Source organism: Eulemur rufifrons, chromosome 15 (genome assembly GCF_041146395.1).
Source record: "Eulemur rufifrons isolate Redbay chromosome 15, OSU_ERuf_1, whole genome shotgun sequence".
NCBI lineage: Eukaryota > Metazoa > Chordata > Mammalia > Primates > Lemuridae > Eulemur > Eulemur rufifrons.
Genome location: NC_090997.1, coordinates 90,840,914 through 90,857,730, shown reverse-complemented (window position 1 = coordinate 90,857,730; position 16,817 = coordinate 90,840,914). Strand labels below are relative to the sequence as shown.

The window sequence follows — 16,817 nt, the reverse complement described above, 5'->3', positions numbered from 1 at the left end:
TATACTTTTTGAATATACATTAAACTAAATACATAATTATTAAAATTAAAAAAATTATCTATTATCCCATTGACCACTACTTTGGAACAAAATCTGCCTTATGTAACAAAAAATATACTTTTTGGCAAATAGTTTGAAATATTCTCTCCCTTTGACTTTCTACACTTTTTAAGTGAGTCAAATATAGCCGTATATCTAACTGTAACCCTATCTGGGGGTGAGGGAGGGACGAGCTGTCGTGGGGAGGCGGCATGAGACCAGCCCCACACTTTCTCCACCACTTAAGGACAGTGCTTTTAGAGGCAACAGCATTCATGAGAGGGAAGGAGCCCACGTGTGCAGGCTGCCACCAGTGGCACAGTGGCAAAGGGGGCAGGGGCCCACAGCAAAGGAGGGAACCACCTACGTGGTCACAGAGAGAGCTTGGGAATGAGCCATAGGCAATCACACTCCTTCTTCCTAAATATATTAAAGGGAGGTAACCTTAAGGGAAGGGGGAAATTACCCTTGGCTATATGAATGACACTTCTGTACCCCAAGCCAGCTAAACAACAGATACCTCCTCCAGTAAGTTAAAAAATAGTTGTTTCACTTGGCTAAAAAGAAAAAGAAGGGAAAATAGATTGGCATGTTTATAAGGTGATTGCCAAGCAGAAATGGACAGCCATGAGAACTGTAGAGAGCCTATCGTGATACTGAAGTATTTATCATAGCAATATTTACCTTGTCAAGTCAATAATACTGATTAAAACAGAAATGTTTAAATAAGTAAATATTACACACTTAAGTCAAACCACTGAATTTAAGGTCCAGAGTAAGGCTTCAACGATTCAGACTGCCTGTTAACATTCTCACTAGAATGGCAGAATCCAACTCTTTCCAGGAGAACAAAAGAGATTCTGTATCCCCATTATTTCTTATAGCTGAGTAATACTCCATTGGATACATACATCACATTTTACTAATCCACTCATGAATTGATGGGTGTTTGGGTTGTTTCCAATCTTTGCAATTGTGAATTGTGCTGCTATAAACATTCGGGTGCAGGTATCTTTGTCATAGAATGTTTTTTGTTCTTTTGGGTAGATGCTCAGTAATGGGATTGCTGGATCGAATGGTAGGTCTACTTGAATCTGTTTAGGTATCTCCATATTGCTTTCCACAGGGGTTGCACTAGTGTGCAGTCCCACCAGCAGTGTTTGTTCTCCTGGAGAGAGTTGGAACCCATTCTATTAAGTGAAGTATCACAAGAATGGAAAAACAAGCACCACATGTACTCACCAGCAAATTGGTTTCCCTGATCATCACCTAAGTGCACATTTGGGAATAACACCAATTGGGTATCAGACAGATGTGGGGGGTGGGGGGAGGTGATGGGTGTTACCTACATGATGAGTGCGATGTGCACCATCTGGGGAATGGACACGCTTGAAGCTCTGACTCGGGGGGACGGGAGAAGCATGGGCAATATATATAACCTGAACTTTTGTCCCCCCCCCATAATAAGCTGAAATAAAAAAAAAAAAAAAAAAAGAATGGCAGAATCATCACATGTCCACAGGGAAAGAAGCCCGGTCTACTCAGTAATTCAGAATGTGAGAGAGCAAAGGACTTCTACTGTTAGCAAACTGAGATTTATTCACATATTCACTAAGAAAATGTTAATGCACCAGTAATTGGAAAATAATTTGTCTTTAGTGGTCTATACATCTGTATGCTATTAATTTAATTTAATTTTACATATAAAAGAGAATTTGTTATCTTGCCTTTTCTGGCACCTTAAGGAAACCTGCATTCCTCCATTGTCAAAGCCAGTGCGACAGCATCTGCAAATCTCTCTCTCTGACCTCTGTGTCCATCGTTACAGCTCCTTCTCCTCTCTTATAAGGACCTTTGTGAGTAGTATGTTGGGGCCACCTACATAATCCAGGATAATCTCTCCCCACTTCAAGATCTTTATCATAATCACATTGGCAAAGTCCCTTTCGCCATGCAAAGTAACATATTTATAGGTTTCAGAGGTTAAGATGTGGACATCTTGGGGGGGGGGTGGGGTGGGTCGTTATTATGTCCACCATAAATGCCCTCACCGTGTTCCCCCTGTAGGTCCACTTATCTCTGTTCCTTCTAGCTTGTAAGATTCATGAACCAAATATTTTCTTCACTGTAGACCTACTGCGGTATTTGGTGCATGGCAGTGGTGTGCTCTTAAAGGCTTAACAACAGGTTCTCCAAAAGATAAAGAAAACCACCTTGATTTGTAGCATTTGCAATTTCTGTGCTTTACATTCTTTCATCATGGTCAGTTTCAAGCTAATGACTTCACTGAATGTGGAGTTGGGAAAAGATACAGAGCTGTACACCACTTGACAGATATAATAAATATCTCTCTATGTAATATAATATATATTATATCTGTCTATGTCCCCAAGGACACAGATAATAGCAAAATGAAGTAAAATACTTATGGTATGATGAGTTTTGAGTATTACCTTTGTTTTTATTTTAATTTAATTTATTTAATTAAAACTGTATATTGAAAATTATTTTTAATAAAGGCTCTGTTTAATAACTTAAAAACTTCCTGAAAATTTAACAATCAGCTCTCACAACTGGCTCCACACTACTACAGGTAGATATAAAATAAATATTCGTTGGATGGGTGAATGACTTAATATATCTAATAATAGTATATTAAAATGTATTCAGCTGTTAATCATCTGATTATTTTCTCTTATCTGAAACATTAGTGTGAAATTTAAAAACAAACAGTGTTTATTCTAATTTGAAGATAAACTATACTAAATTTGAGCATTACCTTTACTCTGTTCATAGGGCATAACAAATACATTTTAAAGAAGATTTTGGTCTGAATTATTATTTTTAATTTTCTTTTATTCTTTGGCTATTGTCAACCTTGGTGGAAATTATGCTGATTTAGTAGAGACGCAAGATACTTAACTACTGTACATGAAATGCATACTAGTAGGTTAAATATGAAAGAAACATTATGAACACACTACTATCTTGATTTGGGAACTGTTCCACATTCCTAGTATGTAAATGATAATGTACAAATCTCAACAGTATTGTCAAGTATTAAGATGCTAATCTTTGAAATTTGAAATTGAAAAACCTCCTGAGAACTTTTAATGATAAATAAAACAACTTTTAAAAAATACTAAAAGAAAATATTCTATATTGGAGTGCTTAAGGTATTTCAAATTGGTTTTCCTCACAGTCTTTTTTAATGAAAAACATCTACCTACCAAGTCCTCCAACTTTTCTGTCTACCTTACAGCTTCCCACCAGACCCAAACCACAGTGGACCTGTGTAAGTCACATGAACTTGACACTTGTGAAGTCTTTTAGCTATCTTTCGGAATTTAAAATGTGAATTCCAAGGCAAAAAATAAAAAATAAAAAAAGAAGAAGGAGAAGGAAAAGTTCCAAAAGTAAGATGACACACAAGAGTGGGATAATCAGAGATAAAATATTTGCTGAAAAAGTTGTACAACTAAGTTGAATATACACAGATGGGGAAATCAAAGATAAAATATTTGGCTACAAAGCTTTTAAAAAGGTATTGTGAAGTCAATGAGCCTTTTCTTAGTTGCTAATAAAAATAAAATATTGGCAGGGGAGTTAACATTTTTCAGTGAAGGGTGGTAGGGAGTGTGTGTCCCAGTATCTGTGGGTCAGAGTTGGTAAATGCAGATATTATGGAGAAAATGTTGGCTGGCAGAAGGGAGAGAATCTTACAGAAAGGGCATGTAATTCTGTGGAATTACATTTGTTACATTAACAAGAAATATGAGACAAATGAAATGAACATACATACCTGTTATTCTAAATAAAATAATCTGATTTTCCTAAACTGGAATAGTTGACCAATGTAGGATTTTTTCATTAATTTATATGAAACAAAGTAAATAAATATATCCAGTTTATTCTATCATGGCTCGAAAGCATAAAATCTATGTGGACACTTGTGGAACCACACTTAATCAATTTTGATTGGGATCAAAATGCAGAGCCACAGTCAGCGAGGATTATTTCCAACAACCGTAATAAAAGAACTAGCTTTCCCAGGCAGTGCTAATTTCATGATTTACTTACACACTTCCTGTGGTGGAGCTGCTGTCAGTGAGAAAAGACCCATTAGTCCTTTCCATCTGGGCCAGTCTGCAAAATGAAAATAAGGAGGTTAGGTAATGTGGCCTCATAGGGCATGTCCTCAGTTGTCCTTACATTGTCAAAATTCTGACAAAACAGAGAAAGGTCCAAATCTTTTAACAAGATTGTAAAACTAAAACATCTAACGTTGAGTTACATTTCTATCACCACTGCCTTAAAGCCTGTGGGCCTTCATCTTATGCTGCGTTGTTGAGTCTCCCAGACCTAAACTCTCCTTAGCCCTCTGGTTGGTCTTGTACATTAAAGTGAGGGTTACATTTTCACACAAATCTAATGACATCCCTCTCATCTTAAAGACTCTCTCTGACTTCGCTTTACCGAAGGACATGATCCAACTCCTGAGCAGCTGGTACCTTTATTATCAGACTTCACCTAGGCCCCTGTAATCCCTCTCACCTCTTTCCTTTTCCCTACCTGTAGTTCAGTAAAAAGATGTTTCTTCCCAGCTCAACGCTTTTGACTATGCTTTTCCACCACCCTAAGCCTGCCTTTTCCCAAAAATTCTCTACCTGGCCTAGACCCAGTGCAAATGTTACTATTTTTATGATGTTGGAACTAACCTTTTCAGGCATAGCGAGTTAGTAGGACCACAGATGCTTAGTATGTACTACTTTTCTGAAAGCATGTGTATACCATCAAGACAAGTCTGTATTTTATATTATTTAGGGACTCTAAAAATAAAGCCCTATCCTAAGGCATTAGCAAAATTTAATTACATATTATAATTCGTATATGCACCATCTCATGAGAACATTTTCAATCCCACTTTCATTCACTGAAACTGGGTTACATTATCTAAATCCTGCTTGCGCAGTGTTTGGATTCTCACGAGCGAGATAATCACATCCTATTGAGCTTTACTTTTCATAGAATATATAGCAGGTGTTTGGTAAAGTGCAAATTACAACATGAAAAAGTGAGAGCCCGATTCCAAATATAACGGAATCACGACTCCTGCAAAATGACATTCCTTAAATCAAGGTATGTTATTGGTGTCAGATTAATTAGAAAAAGATATATTCTGGGCATCAGGGTGGCAGCGGGCTCCGGTTGAAGTTTCTTACCGTGTGGCATATTGTTCTATCCTTGAATGAGTGTCATCGTGAAACAGCTGAGGAGACTGGGAGGGGCTTTAAAGGAAAAAACAAAGCAACAATTTTATACCTAAATATTGAGGGTTGTTACTATTAGAAATGTTAGCTTAGTTAAATAATGAATTTGCCATGCAAAGAAACCACTAGGACTGTTACCCAGGATGCAGAAATATTATTTTAGACCAAGAGTTTAGTAATCACCCCCATGCTAACACAGCTGATCAGAACATCCATCTCCTGCACACGGGCTGTGAATACTCACTCATAGTGCTCTGGCCACATACTGATGAGTGTGATAGGACTGCAGAGAGGGAGAGGGAAACAAAAGTCACAGAACAAACACTTGCGAGCAATTTAAGATGAACACAGTGGGGGGTGGGTGGAAGATTTTCAATTGTCTTGCACTCAAATATTTAGTTGCCCTGAAAGCCACCGTGGGGAAATCAAAAGTAACAGAAGTCACAGTTTATTCTAGAGAAGATGCTGTGTATTCAAGTATCTGCAGGGGCCTTTTCACAGATATTACAGGGTATTTGCTACAGGATGGCAAACACATCTTTAAACAGTGTTACAGGGGGAAAAAACAGAATGCTCAAAAATAGCTCAAAATCATAAAATAATTTTAAGATAATGTTCTATAATATACCAAGGGGAGATGCAATCATTTTTTTGTTTTTTTCCTGGAGAAAGATCTTGGTTAGAAAGATGAAGTTAAAAATTAAAGACTACATTATATGTTGATGGCAGAAATGCAATATAATTAGGTTTTTCTGATTCTTTATCCAATTTTAAGTATAAAAATTCAAACCAGGTATACACAAAGTATCTCAACTTCACAGACACACTGAGAAAACATGCAACCTAGATACCTACTCCCTGACATATCTTGCCAAAAAGGTCACATTTTCAACTTCTCTAGATCATCGTACACTTTCATCAAACAAAATTTTATCCAAAAGCTCAATTTATGAACTGATAGAGGAAAAAACTTGTTCTGCTTGAATCAGGGGCTTGGGTCTGGAGCCAGATCATTCAGTATCACTTGTAGCCCTAGGGCTACCCCTCAGCCTCACACACTGAGCAGGAATCCCCAAGTCCCCATGAAAATATCTTTGAAAACAACTCATATGAATTAAAAGCGAGTTCAAACCCTAACTTTTTTGGGAGAGGGGTAAATTAAAGAGGGGAAATTTAAAAGTACAAAGAAAATTAGCTCTCTGTTTAAAAAATAACTAACATCTCTTGCAAAAGCTAATGCTGATTGAAACAAAATCATTTCAGACCTACTAGATTCTCTTATTTCAATTATACATACATACTTAAAAACGTATGTATGTATAATAGATACTTTTCTCATTATCACCTACTGTGAGGTGCAAGTTGATGTCTACATAGGCAAGAGTAAAAAGAGATTGAATGTCATCTTTTGCTTTTTTTTTTGAGATAGAGTCTAGTTTTGTTGCCCCAGGCTAGAGTGAGTGCCGTGGTGTCAGCCTAGCTCACAGCAACCTCAAACTCCTGGGCTCAAGTGATCCTCCTGCCTCAGCCTCCCGGGTAGCTGGGACTACAGGCATGCGCCACCATGCCCGGCTAATATTTTCTATATATTTTTAGTTGTACAGCTAATTTCTTTCTATTTTTAGTAGAGACGGGGTCTCGCTCTTTCTCAGGCTGGTCTCAAACTCCTGACCTCTAGCGATCGTCCCGCTTTGGCCTCCCAGAGTGCCAGGATGACAGGCATGAGCCACCGTGCCCAGCCTGGAATGTCATCTTATTGGGATGAAAAACTAAGATGCTTTGGACCTACTTTCAAAACTACTCATTTATCCACTCTGTTTTTGTCAGAATACATTATCAGTAGACTTAATTATACATGTGTAAAATAGAAACAACAACAACAAAACAACATAGTATTATTCAATACTCTTTTTACATCACTACATATCATTAACCTTGAAACAGAAATGTTAACTGTCAGATGCGTGATTTGCTGCATGCTTTCTAAAAACAGAACTGCTTAAGAGATTATTTCTAAAACTCAAGTGTACCAAAACATTTGCCATGAGCTTTAAATAGAAGAAAAATGTGTATTTTTGATCTTAATTGACCTTGGAAAAGGCTTGTGAAACTGCTTGACTGGTTCTTGTGAAGTTAATCCAGTTAGCACAAAAGTGATTCATGAACTAAGATAAGAATGGCAAGGGCAGAAAGCTGACCTGAAATTTTTCAAAAGAAATTTTTAAAATATATTTGGAAATTTTTAGGAAAAGAAATAAAGATAAATAAATCAAACTCTAGGCTTCATTGACTTCAAAGTATTTTGATTTGTAGAAAAAAATTAAGGTTAAGTGTAAAGCTTTGTCATTTAATTCTGAAAAGAAAAAAATAAAGAACTACGTAGTTAGAATCTATGATTAAAAGGGGTTAAAAATAAGACCAATGTGTGTTTCAGCCCAGACTTTATAATGCTGCTTGCCCATGCTTTCCAGTGTGGTGGCGGAACAGTGTTTTGGTCAATCACACATTAATATTCAAGGAATCAGATTCTACTAAATATACTCAATAAGACATGAAATGTAACCCAGACTTTGAAGATTTTAGTGACCCTTTTAGTGCCTTAAATTCTCAGCAGACTGTCTTTTGCCTTCCTCAATCCATTTGCCCCAGAGCAGGGTAACCGAGATCCCAGCTGCTCTTACTCAAAGATCCTCAGTGGCTCCCCACTGCTCTCAGGGTAAACTCCAAACACCTTGGCATGTTTTAGGAGGCCCTTCATTCTCTGGTTGCAGCTTCTCTACACTTTCATTTCTTGCCACTATTCCCAGCTCTCCAGCTCAGTTTCCAAAACTACCTTGCCTCCAGGCTTTTGAAAATGCTTCCTTTGCCCAGAAACTCTATGTCTCCTCCTCTCACACCAAACACTCAATATTTAGCCCTGTTAATCTTTCGGGACTCCGCTTAGCTGTCACTGCCCCCCAGTCCAGTGCTACTGCGACCATAGTTACACTTATTATGAGTTGGTTATTGCTATAGCAAGGCTTAAAAAAAATCATTAAACTCATTTATTCCACTTTATCCAATACAGGGAAAGGTGTCTATTTTACTTTTTTAATCTTTAGGGGAGCCATCCTATCTTTTTAGTCAATAATCATCTCTCACCACTCTCAAATTACTTTTGCTACTATTGTAGTTTGTTTCTCAGGTTTATTTTCAATGGTCCATTCTTTACTCAAGCTCTACTCATTTATTTTGATTTAGTTTTTGAAAAATTTTGCATAGTTATAAAATTAAATGAATAACCCTTAGCATGGGTTTGTTTACCCCGCTCAGTAACAACTCATTTTTCCCATAAATCCCCTTCATGTAGGCATGTATAATTACTGCGCAGAGGATAAGACTTTACATTTTACAAGGATGAAAGAGAAAGAAAAAGAAGCAATGGAAAATTCTAATCAGCTTCATAAATAACTTCAACATATTTACCACTTCACTGGTTTTTCTCCAATGTTCTCCTCCCACAAATAGGAAGATAAACAAAATCAAACTTTTTTACTACCCACTCACATAAATTGTTACACAAGAAGATTAAGTGGCCCTATACTAGAAAGGGCTCAGCAGAAAAATGAACGATACCAAATCTAGAGAGTGCAGTCTAGGATTAAAGAAAGAAGAAAACCTGCCCACTGTATCCAGTTGCTCATAAATCTTTTTCAATAAGGATCCTCTGGCACCTGATTTAATCTTATTCGCCTTCCTTTCTTTCTCTTGTTTTCCTCTCACTGAAAATGCTAGTAAATTCATGTTCAATGAGGAGAGGCATTTTCAGAATTATAACCCAAAATCATAACACAAAATTATTTGGCATGGTTTTCTGTTAGTTTTTAATTTAAAAGAGTCACTCAGAATTGAATGATTGATGCCAATGATTATTTGGACACTGAAAGGAAAATTATTAAAAATGTTTAAAAGGAGAATAAAAGTTGCATCTAGCCACGTGATTCCTGTAAAGGATGTAGATATTTAGGACACAGAATGCCAATGGTTTATCAAAAGAGGGAAAGGCACACCATTTAGTTCAAACCTATCAAATTATCTGGTAAATTTAAGCACCATGAAATAATTCTATGCCTCAGAATTATCCATGCCAAAGTTTAATTGGATGAGATACAAAGAGAAGTATAATTTTGTCCTTATCATAGATGTTTAGCACTAAAACAAGTTAAAAATATATTATCATACAACCTTTTGAAGAAAAGGACAAGAGTATACCCACAAAACAAAGAGAGGATCAAAAATCTACCTTCTTGAATGGATGTGAATAGCTCTATTTAAAATGAAATTGCTTTAACGAAATTTGTCCTAAATTGTACTATGCCAAAAACTGGTTAGGAAGACATATATCTTAACTGTACATAGTTTGATGTCAAGCAATGTTATCAAAAAGTTTAAATTCTTTCTTATGCTCTATAAGTGTTATATATAGACCTATCTACATATGCATCTGTCTTATATTTCTTTCTGTATGCACACACATGACATTACCTACAGAGGGATAATGATATCTACTGTGCTTTGGCTGTGGTCTTTCTTCTCCTTCTTGGCAGTTCCATAAATAAGAGACACACTGGCACAAAAATTTAGAAAAGTTCCAGGTCAACAGAGCTTTATATGGAAAAAAAAAGAATCTGACAAAATTGTCTATTTTTCTGTTTTGACATCTGAGACACTGACTGTCATAATACACTAGCATATTACTGTTCTTTGATTATCTCTCATCTATAAAATAAAATGAACTATAAGTTTTGAAGGTTAAAGAAAGTTTTATAACACAAAATTGCATTCAACACATTTTTTATACTTCTTACTATAATTTTCTGTACTGTATAAAGTAGAAAACTTCATGCTTTACCCTTGTGAATTCCTTTTCTATACTCTTTTGAGAGGGTGTCTTTCCCTGACTAGAATGTAGTTGTGTTACACGGCCAGGCACTCTGGTGATTTTCCCCAAGATTTAGCCATAAGAAAATGGCCTTAGCTGGAATATTTATGCTGATATTTCTAAAAGTGATTCAAAGATTCAAAATCATAGCTATTTTGATCTTGATATATAACTGTTTAGTAACTGAAAATTACTTCCTTGCATTTCTTCTCAGACTAGAAATTCTTATTTCCTTTGCTTTATCATCCCATGGTAATTTTACTATGTTGTAACTTTCACTTATGCTTGTCAACTCAAATTATACACTATTAAGAAATTTTGTGTATTTCATGTAATATATAAAGCTATCTCATTTTGCTGTCTTCATCTTCAAGAAAAAATAGATTAGAAACATAATGTGAGATTTTTGTGAGACTTTAGCATAGCTATGTATCTGAAGCAAGAGATTAAGTATTATTAATAAATTTTTATTAAAAGGGTACAAAATAAGTACAAAACATACTATTAGAAATAGCAAAATCCCCCTCCAAATGGGGAAAAAAATGGAAAATAAATAAAAGAATGGTCCCCTGACATTTTGACTCTATATAAAAGTAAGACTTGTGCCCCAACTTAAGCATTATACAAGGTATCCATTTAACAAAAACATTTGTATCCCCTGTATATTTTGAAATAAAAAAAAAGAAGAGGCAAAAAAGCAAAATTTGTGGACTCTTAATTGTGACCAATTTCATTTGTGTTTTACATAAACAAACTTTACAAGTCTATAGTGCGAGGCCAGTGGCAAAATTTTATATGGTAAGTAAGGAACCTTCATGGACAACTATTATCAGAAAGAATAAGAAATCCATTTTAAGGAAATAATTGACTTCTGTGAAGAGCCTGTGTCAATTAAACAGGCTACAGGACATAGCCATTTGCTCTGATGGATAAACAGAATCCATTTACTACAGACACAGTCTCTGATATGTGATGCAGGGTTTCTGTCACCCAAGTCATCTGAGTCGAAACCATTAGCTCCATCATGATTATGTATCAATTAGAGGTTAAAGAAATGTTACAGAAATTGTGTTTCTTTTCCTTCTATGGAAAATGCCTTTAAAAGTATTTGGTATAGTTTGCAATTTATTCTCTCCTTTAATGAAACTCAGTAATATATTTTAAAATTTGATATCTTTTATATTATAATAAAACTCAATTGTGGTCTGCAAAAAAAAAAAAAATAAAAATAAAAGAATGAAAGGCCACATAATACCACAATTTAAGTATTTTTAAAAGGAAAAGAGATGACCAAACAAAAAAGACCAGTGTATATTAAGGTTGACACATTAATACATATTTTTAAAGTCTAGGAACACGTGCAAGGTTAAACCTGGAATGTTGGCTGTGACATTGTCAAAAGCAAATAGTAAAAATTCATGTTGTGAAGACTAATTCCAAGTTTAATTTACCTCTTTTAAAATAAGACATTTTACCAAAACACAAATCTTTTTGGTATTAAACAATTTCTCTTGTGTCAGTACCATAAAAAAACACAACATCAAATATAAATGTTCACAGAAGATTTAATATGCAAATCAAACTTACGTCTCTAAGTTGTCACCTTCAAGAACTGTCTGGACAGGCAGATAGCCAAGCCGAGGATGTTTGGCAAAGTATTTCTTTGACCTGAATTTGTTCTTCAGCACCTTCGTGAAGTCTCGTACATCTTCCCCCGATGTTGTCTATAAGATTGGAAAAATTACACTTCCCTTATTAAAACTGAAGGTAATAATTATCTATAATAAAATCAGAGCAGTTAAATGCTGACAGTTTTGGTAGTTTCATGCATTTTTTGGAATAACGCACAATGTCATGAAAACACTTGGCAATCAGAACTTGTCATTAAATATATCCAGTGATAAGTTTATAATTTTTCATTTTCTGTTGCAAATAAACCATAAATAGCTCATTTTCCCAATATTTGAAAACTTGTACCAAACAGTAAAATAAGTTTTGGAAATGTTATTGGTTGATTCCATCACTAAAAAGTTTGCAATCTGCTACTACAAATTTAATGAAGGAAATTATATTCTATGGTTTTAACTAAGCTGCATAAGTGGAGGTTAGCCACATAGCCCACGCTGGATCCACACGAGTCAGCTACATTCTAGCCTGGGAAAAGAGCAGGCAAAGAACAAGAGAGAAAGAGCAAGGTGCTCTATTTGAGAAGGACTACTGTCAACTTCTTTGTCCTTTCCCAACCATGCAGGCATACAATTGTTTTACTTGATATAATTTTTTAACGGTATATAAAATCTCACTGTTTCTATAAGCATTTCAAGATGATGAGTTTAATAATCATTTAGGGTGAGATGGGCTGGCATTGCCCCAACCTCATCTCCTCATCCTATTTCATGAACTGTTGTTCTCTAAGCCTCATTTTCACTCTTAACACAGTTCTAGTTCTTATTTGCAATGCAAACATCAACTTTAGTCCTTCTGAAGATGTATTTAAAATATTTACAAATTTACCTGCACAGAACTGAATTAAGACTTTGATCCTCTGGCTCCTAGTTAGCTGCTCAACCTACCACTAGGTAGACCTCACTCCCATTTCTTGGGAGAAAGGGGGTGGGGTGGAAGAGAACTTTTCTAAAACAGAAACTCCGTGATAAATACTTTTGTTTACCTGATCCCTGTCCCCCCCCGCCCCCATCTCTTCATGACAAGCATACCTAGGACTTGTCAAACTTGTTTTCTAAATGGATACTTTAAAAAAATATAATTATTTTTGAAAACTAGGTTCTGAGTCAACCCTTATATAGTTTTGCCACTTTCTATCTGTTCGCATTCCACCTAAATATGTCTTGCTTCTAGTAAACAATCACACCTATTGCTTGAGGTCAGGAGTTAGAGATCAGCCTGAGCAAGAGCAAGACCCCGTTTCTACAAACAATAAAAAAACTTAGCTGGCCATGGTGGTGTGCACCTGTAGTCCACGTACTCGGGAGGCTGAGGCAGGAGGATCACTTGAGCCCAGGAGTTTGAGGTTGCAGTGAGCTATTATGATGCCACTGCACTCTAGCCAGGGTGACAAAGCAAGACCGTGTCTCAAAAAAACAAACAAACAAAAAAACCCCAACTATTAAAGGAACTTTTAATTGTCTGGGCTTGCAGAGCAGTGAGGAGGCATGAATAAGGCCAAGCTATTTATAATCTAAAATTCACCAACATTTATATTACTGTAACAAATAAACAAAAAACCTCCAAAAAGGACAGCCCCGTGTTATCACTAGGTCTTGCCATCAGATTCACAATGACAAATCTTTTCCTGAACAATTGAAAATAAACTATATAACAACCTGTTATATAGTTGGATGGATGGATATAGACCCTCCCAAATGTAAAGCAGAAGTGCAGGAAAAAAAAAAAAAAAACAGTATTAAAAAGAAAAGAAGAAGAATTTAAGGCAACTTTGTGGAGGAAAAAAGGTTGCTATGAGAGGTGATGGTTTGATATCTTACCAGACAGAATAGGAGAAATAAGCAGAAGACAGTTGGGAGTATGGAAGGAAACATTTAGAGACGCAATACCTAGGACTCAGAATAAACCAAAAAGATACATGTAGTATAAAGGACATTCACATCTTTGCCACGGGTATCACACTGCAGGAGATGAAGTTTATAGCTATGTTTACCCTGAATGTCTTGGTAAAGAGGGAGAAGGGAAGATACTTTCCGTAACAGAAATGTAAAAGGACCTCTGTACAAGGATAAGCATTTATGACCCATTTATTTCTACGTCTGCTTAGTGCACTGTTGATATACACGGACATACTTAATGAAGAAATGGATTCCAGCTTTCACTTGGGCCATCTCCATGTCTGCCAACGCAAAGGGTTGGATCCCTTAGGCCAGTGGTTTTCTAGCCCTATCCAGGTCTTCATCTCACAGCCCCTAGTGATGCGAGTGGGAGGGAGAAAAGGTCAGGTGAGCGAGGCACCACGCCCCTTCCCCAGTCTGCCTCAGGGCAGTGCATGTTGTACAATTCAGTGATTTTTAGTATGTATATTCTCAGAGTCGAACAGCCATCACCACTGTCTAATTATAAAACATTTCATCACCTCAAAGATCACTTCTGTACCCATTACCCTCCTCTTTCCACAACCCTTGGCAAGCATTTATTTACTTTCTGTCTCTATGAATTTGTCTATTCTGGACATTTCATATAAACGGATTCATATAACATGTGGTCTTTTATGACTGGTTTCTTCCAGTTAGCAGAATATTCTTCTAACTTATCTGAGTTCCAACATGAACTCTTGCTTGGGGAAAAAAATGAAAAATCATTCAAAAGTGCAAGTCTCATTCCACATCATATATTCTCTAGCTAAATAGATTAAAGACCAAAGCAAAACCAGCCAACCAACAAAAACAACTCCTCTCTACCCCATGCGTAAAAAACCCAACAAACACCTATCTGCCTTCCCAAAAAGCTATAGCAGAGACTGAAATTGAGTTTCTAATAATGCTCATATTTATATTTTTTAAAAAATTAGTGCATACTCACATAGAAATAGCACATTTTTATTTCCTCAACAATTTTTATATTGAGGAAAAAAACTACCACCAAAAGTTGTAATCTAAGCGTATTAATTCACTAGTGCCATAAATTTTATGCAATATTAAAAGAAAAAGTGAAAAATAATTCATCCCACAGGAACTGGGGATTATATTTATGTTAGCAGAATGTAATTTTTTAGTTGGAATAGAGCCAATGAAATGAATTCAGCCTATTTTTGCACCAAAAATGTTAAAATATTTATACATAGTTGTTCTAATTTGCTATATAATGACAGTATTTTCTATCTCTATTTTAAAATGCTAAAGTAATGGTTTGGTTAAAGAAAAAGAAAGAAAAAGAGAACCACCCACCTAGCATAATGAATATAATCAAATTCAATTCTATCTTCACACTAGGTATAATATTTTGTTCTTTTAAGCAAATAACTATCGATATGATAGGACAATGAAATTGAAAGGAATACTCATTACAGCACAAATTATCCAACATTTTAAATGACTCACACTTTTCTTGAAAAATTAGGTTTCTGTTTATTGTTGTAAGAAAAGAAGGAGAACAAAAGACTTTGTAGATCCCAGTAGATGAAATGAGGGAACACATTAGCATAGAACCCTGCATCTTATCAACTGCAACCCTTCAATCTCATTTCATCATCATAGCCTGCGAGGAGATTATTTATTGTCAGGTTTTTGACACATAAGTTGACACAAAGTCACGAACTCCAACCGAGTTCGGTGAGGAGAAAGAAAGCTGGTCTGGCAAACCTGGCTCTTTTCAACATGACAACACTATGACATTTCTCCTTGAAAAATGGGACCATTTTAAGTTATGTGAGAAAAAGATCCCATAGCATTGACAAAAACGCCTATTATTGCATTCTAAACTTTTCCTCCATTTTAAATAAAGTACTGGTAAGATGCCATGTGGCTGAGTTTTTAAAAAATTATATTGAAATGTCATTTTATAAGTTTAAATTGCATATATAAGACATGTTTAGTGTAAGTACAATTAGAAAGAAAATACATAGGAAGGAATAAAAAGAAAAAAAGGAAAATTGCCAGCTACTTGACCACTCAGAGATAATCACTCCTAAAATTTTGGTGACTGGACTAATTTATTTTTAATCTGTTTTATTGTAAAATAAAACAAAGACATATACACAACAAATGTATGGCTTAATGAATTATTTCCAGGTGGTACCACCTTGGTCAGGAAATAGAACATTGCCACATATTCCAGAAGCCCATTCCTCTCTCCATAATCACCATTATCCTCATTTTCTAAGTAATAAATAACTTAATTTTGTTTTAAAAATAGCTTTATCAGTCCAATGTCCATCCCTAATTACTCTAGTTTAGCCTTGCTCATTTTAAAAAACTTGATGTAATTTAAGTCACTTTTAATCTACACGTTCCTCTTTCACACTTCAAATTTTCAACAATTTATCTGTTGGAAAACCGACAATTTGACCTAGAGAGTTTTTCCAGAGTCTGGATTTTGCAGAAAGCATATATTTGGTGCACTTCTGCATGTTCTTCTGTCTGCTGGATAGCCTACAAATTGGCAGCTGAGTCCAGAGAACGCATCTGACTCAGGTTTGATGTTTTGGCAAGACAACGAGTGCTGTTTAGTAGGATTATAGGAGACACATAATATCTCTTATGTGATCTTATCAGCTGTTCATGCTAAATGCCCATACCCATTCGTTGGAGATCACAAAATGGTGACATTCTAATTCTATCATTCATTGTTCACTTGTTAGCTGAAATATTTTTATAAAGAAACATGTCCACATCCACTATTTAGGTACTCACTGGTATAGCTCATTTAGAAAGTCAGGATAAATGATTTTTTTTCCTTTATTGACCAATTTTCAATGCAATGAATTGGTTTCCTGTCATCTTCCAAAGATGACCAATTCTTTATTTTTAAATATCATTATGAACTCAAAGATTTTAACATACTTGATGGATTGCAATCTATTGCAATCACTATCATCACTGAAGCCCAAATTCTCCTAT

At 35.6% G+C, this 16,817-nt stretch overlaps 1 protein-coding gene across 2 annotated transcripts in view; it reads right to left on the bottom strand.

The window, feature by feature from the left end:
* The window catches only part of UTRN (utrophin), a 478,322-nt gene that overhangs the window by 22,051 nt on the left and 439,454 nt on the right, over positions 1-16,817 (bottom strand). For both annotated transcript variants that reach the window (XM_069488656.1, XM_069488657.1), the window contains 4 exons: positions 11,818-11,954; positions 5,554-5,592; positions 5,262-5,327; positions 4,120-4,185 (listed from right to left, as the gene is read on the bottom strand). In XM_069488656.1, coding sequence (XP_069344757.1) covers positions 4,120-4,185; positions 5,262-5,327; positions 5,554-5,592; positions 11,818-11,954 — 308 coding nt within the window. The remainder of the gene's footprint in view (positions 1-4,119; positions 4,186-5,261; positions 5,328-5,553; positions 5,593-11,817; positions 11,955-16,817) is intronic.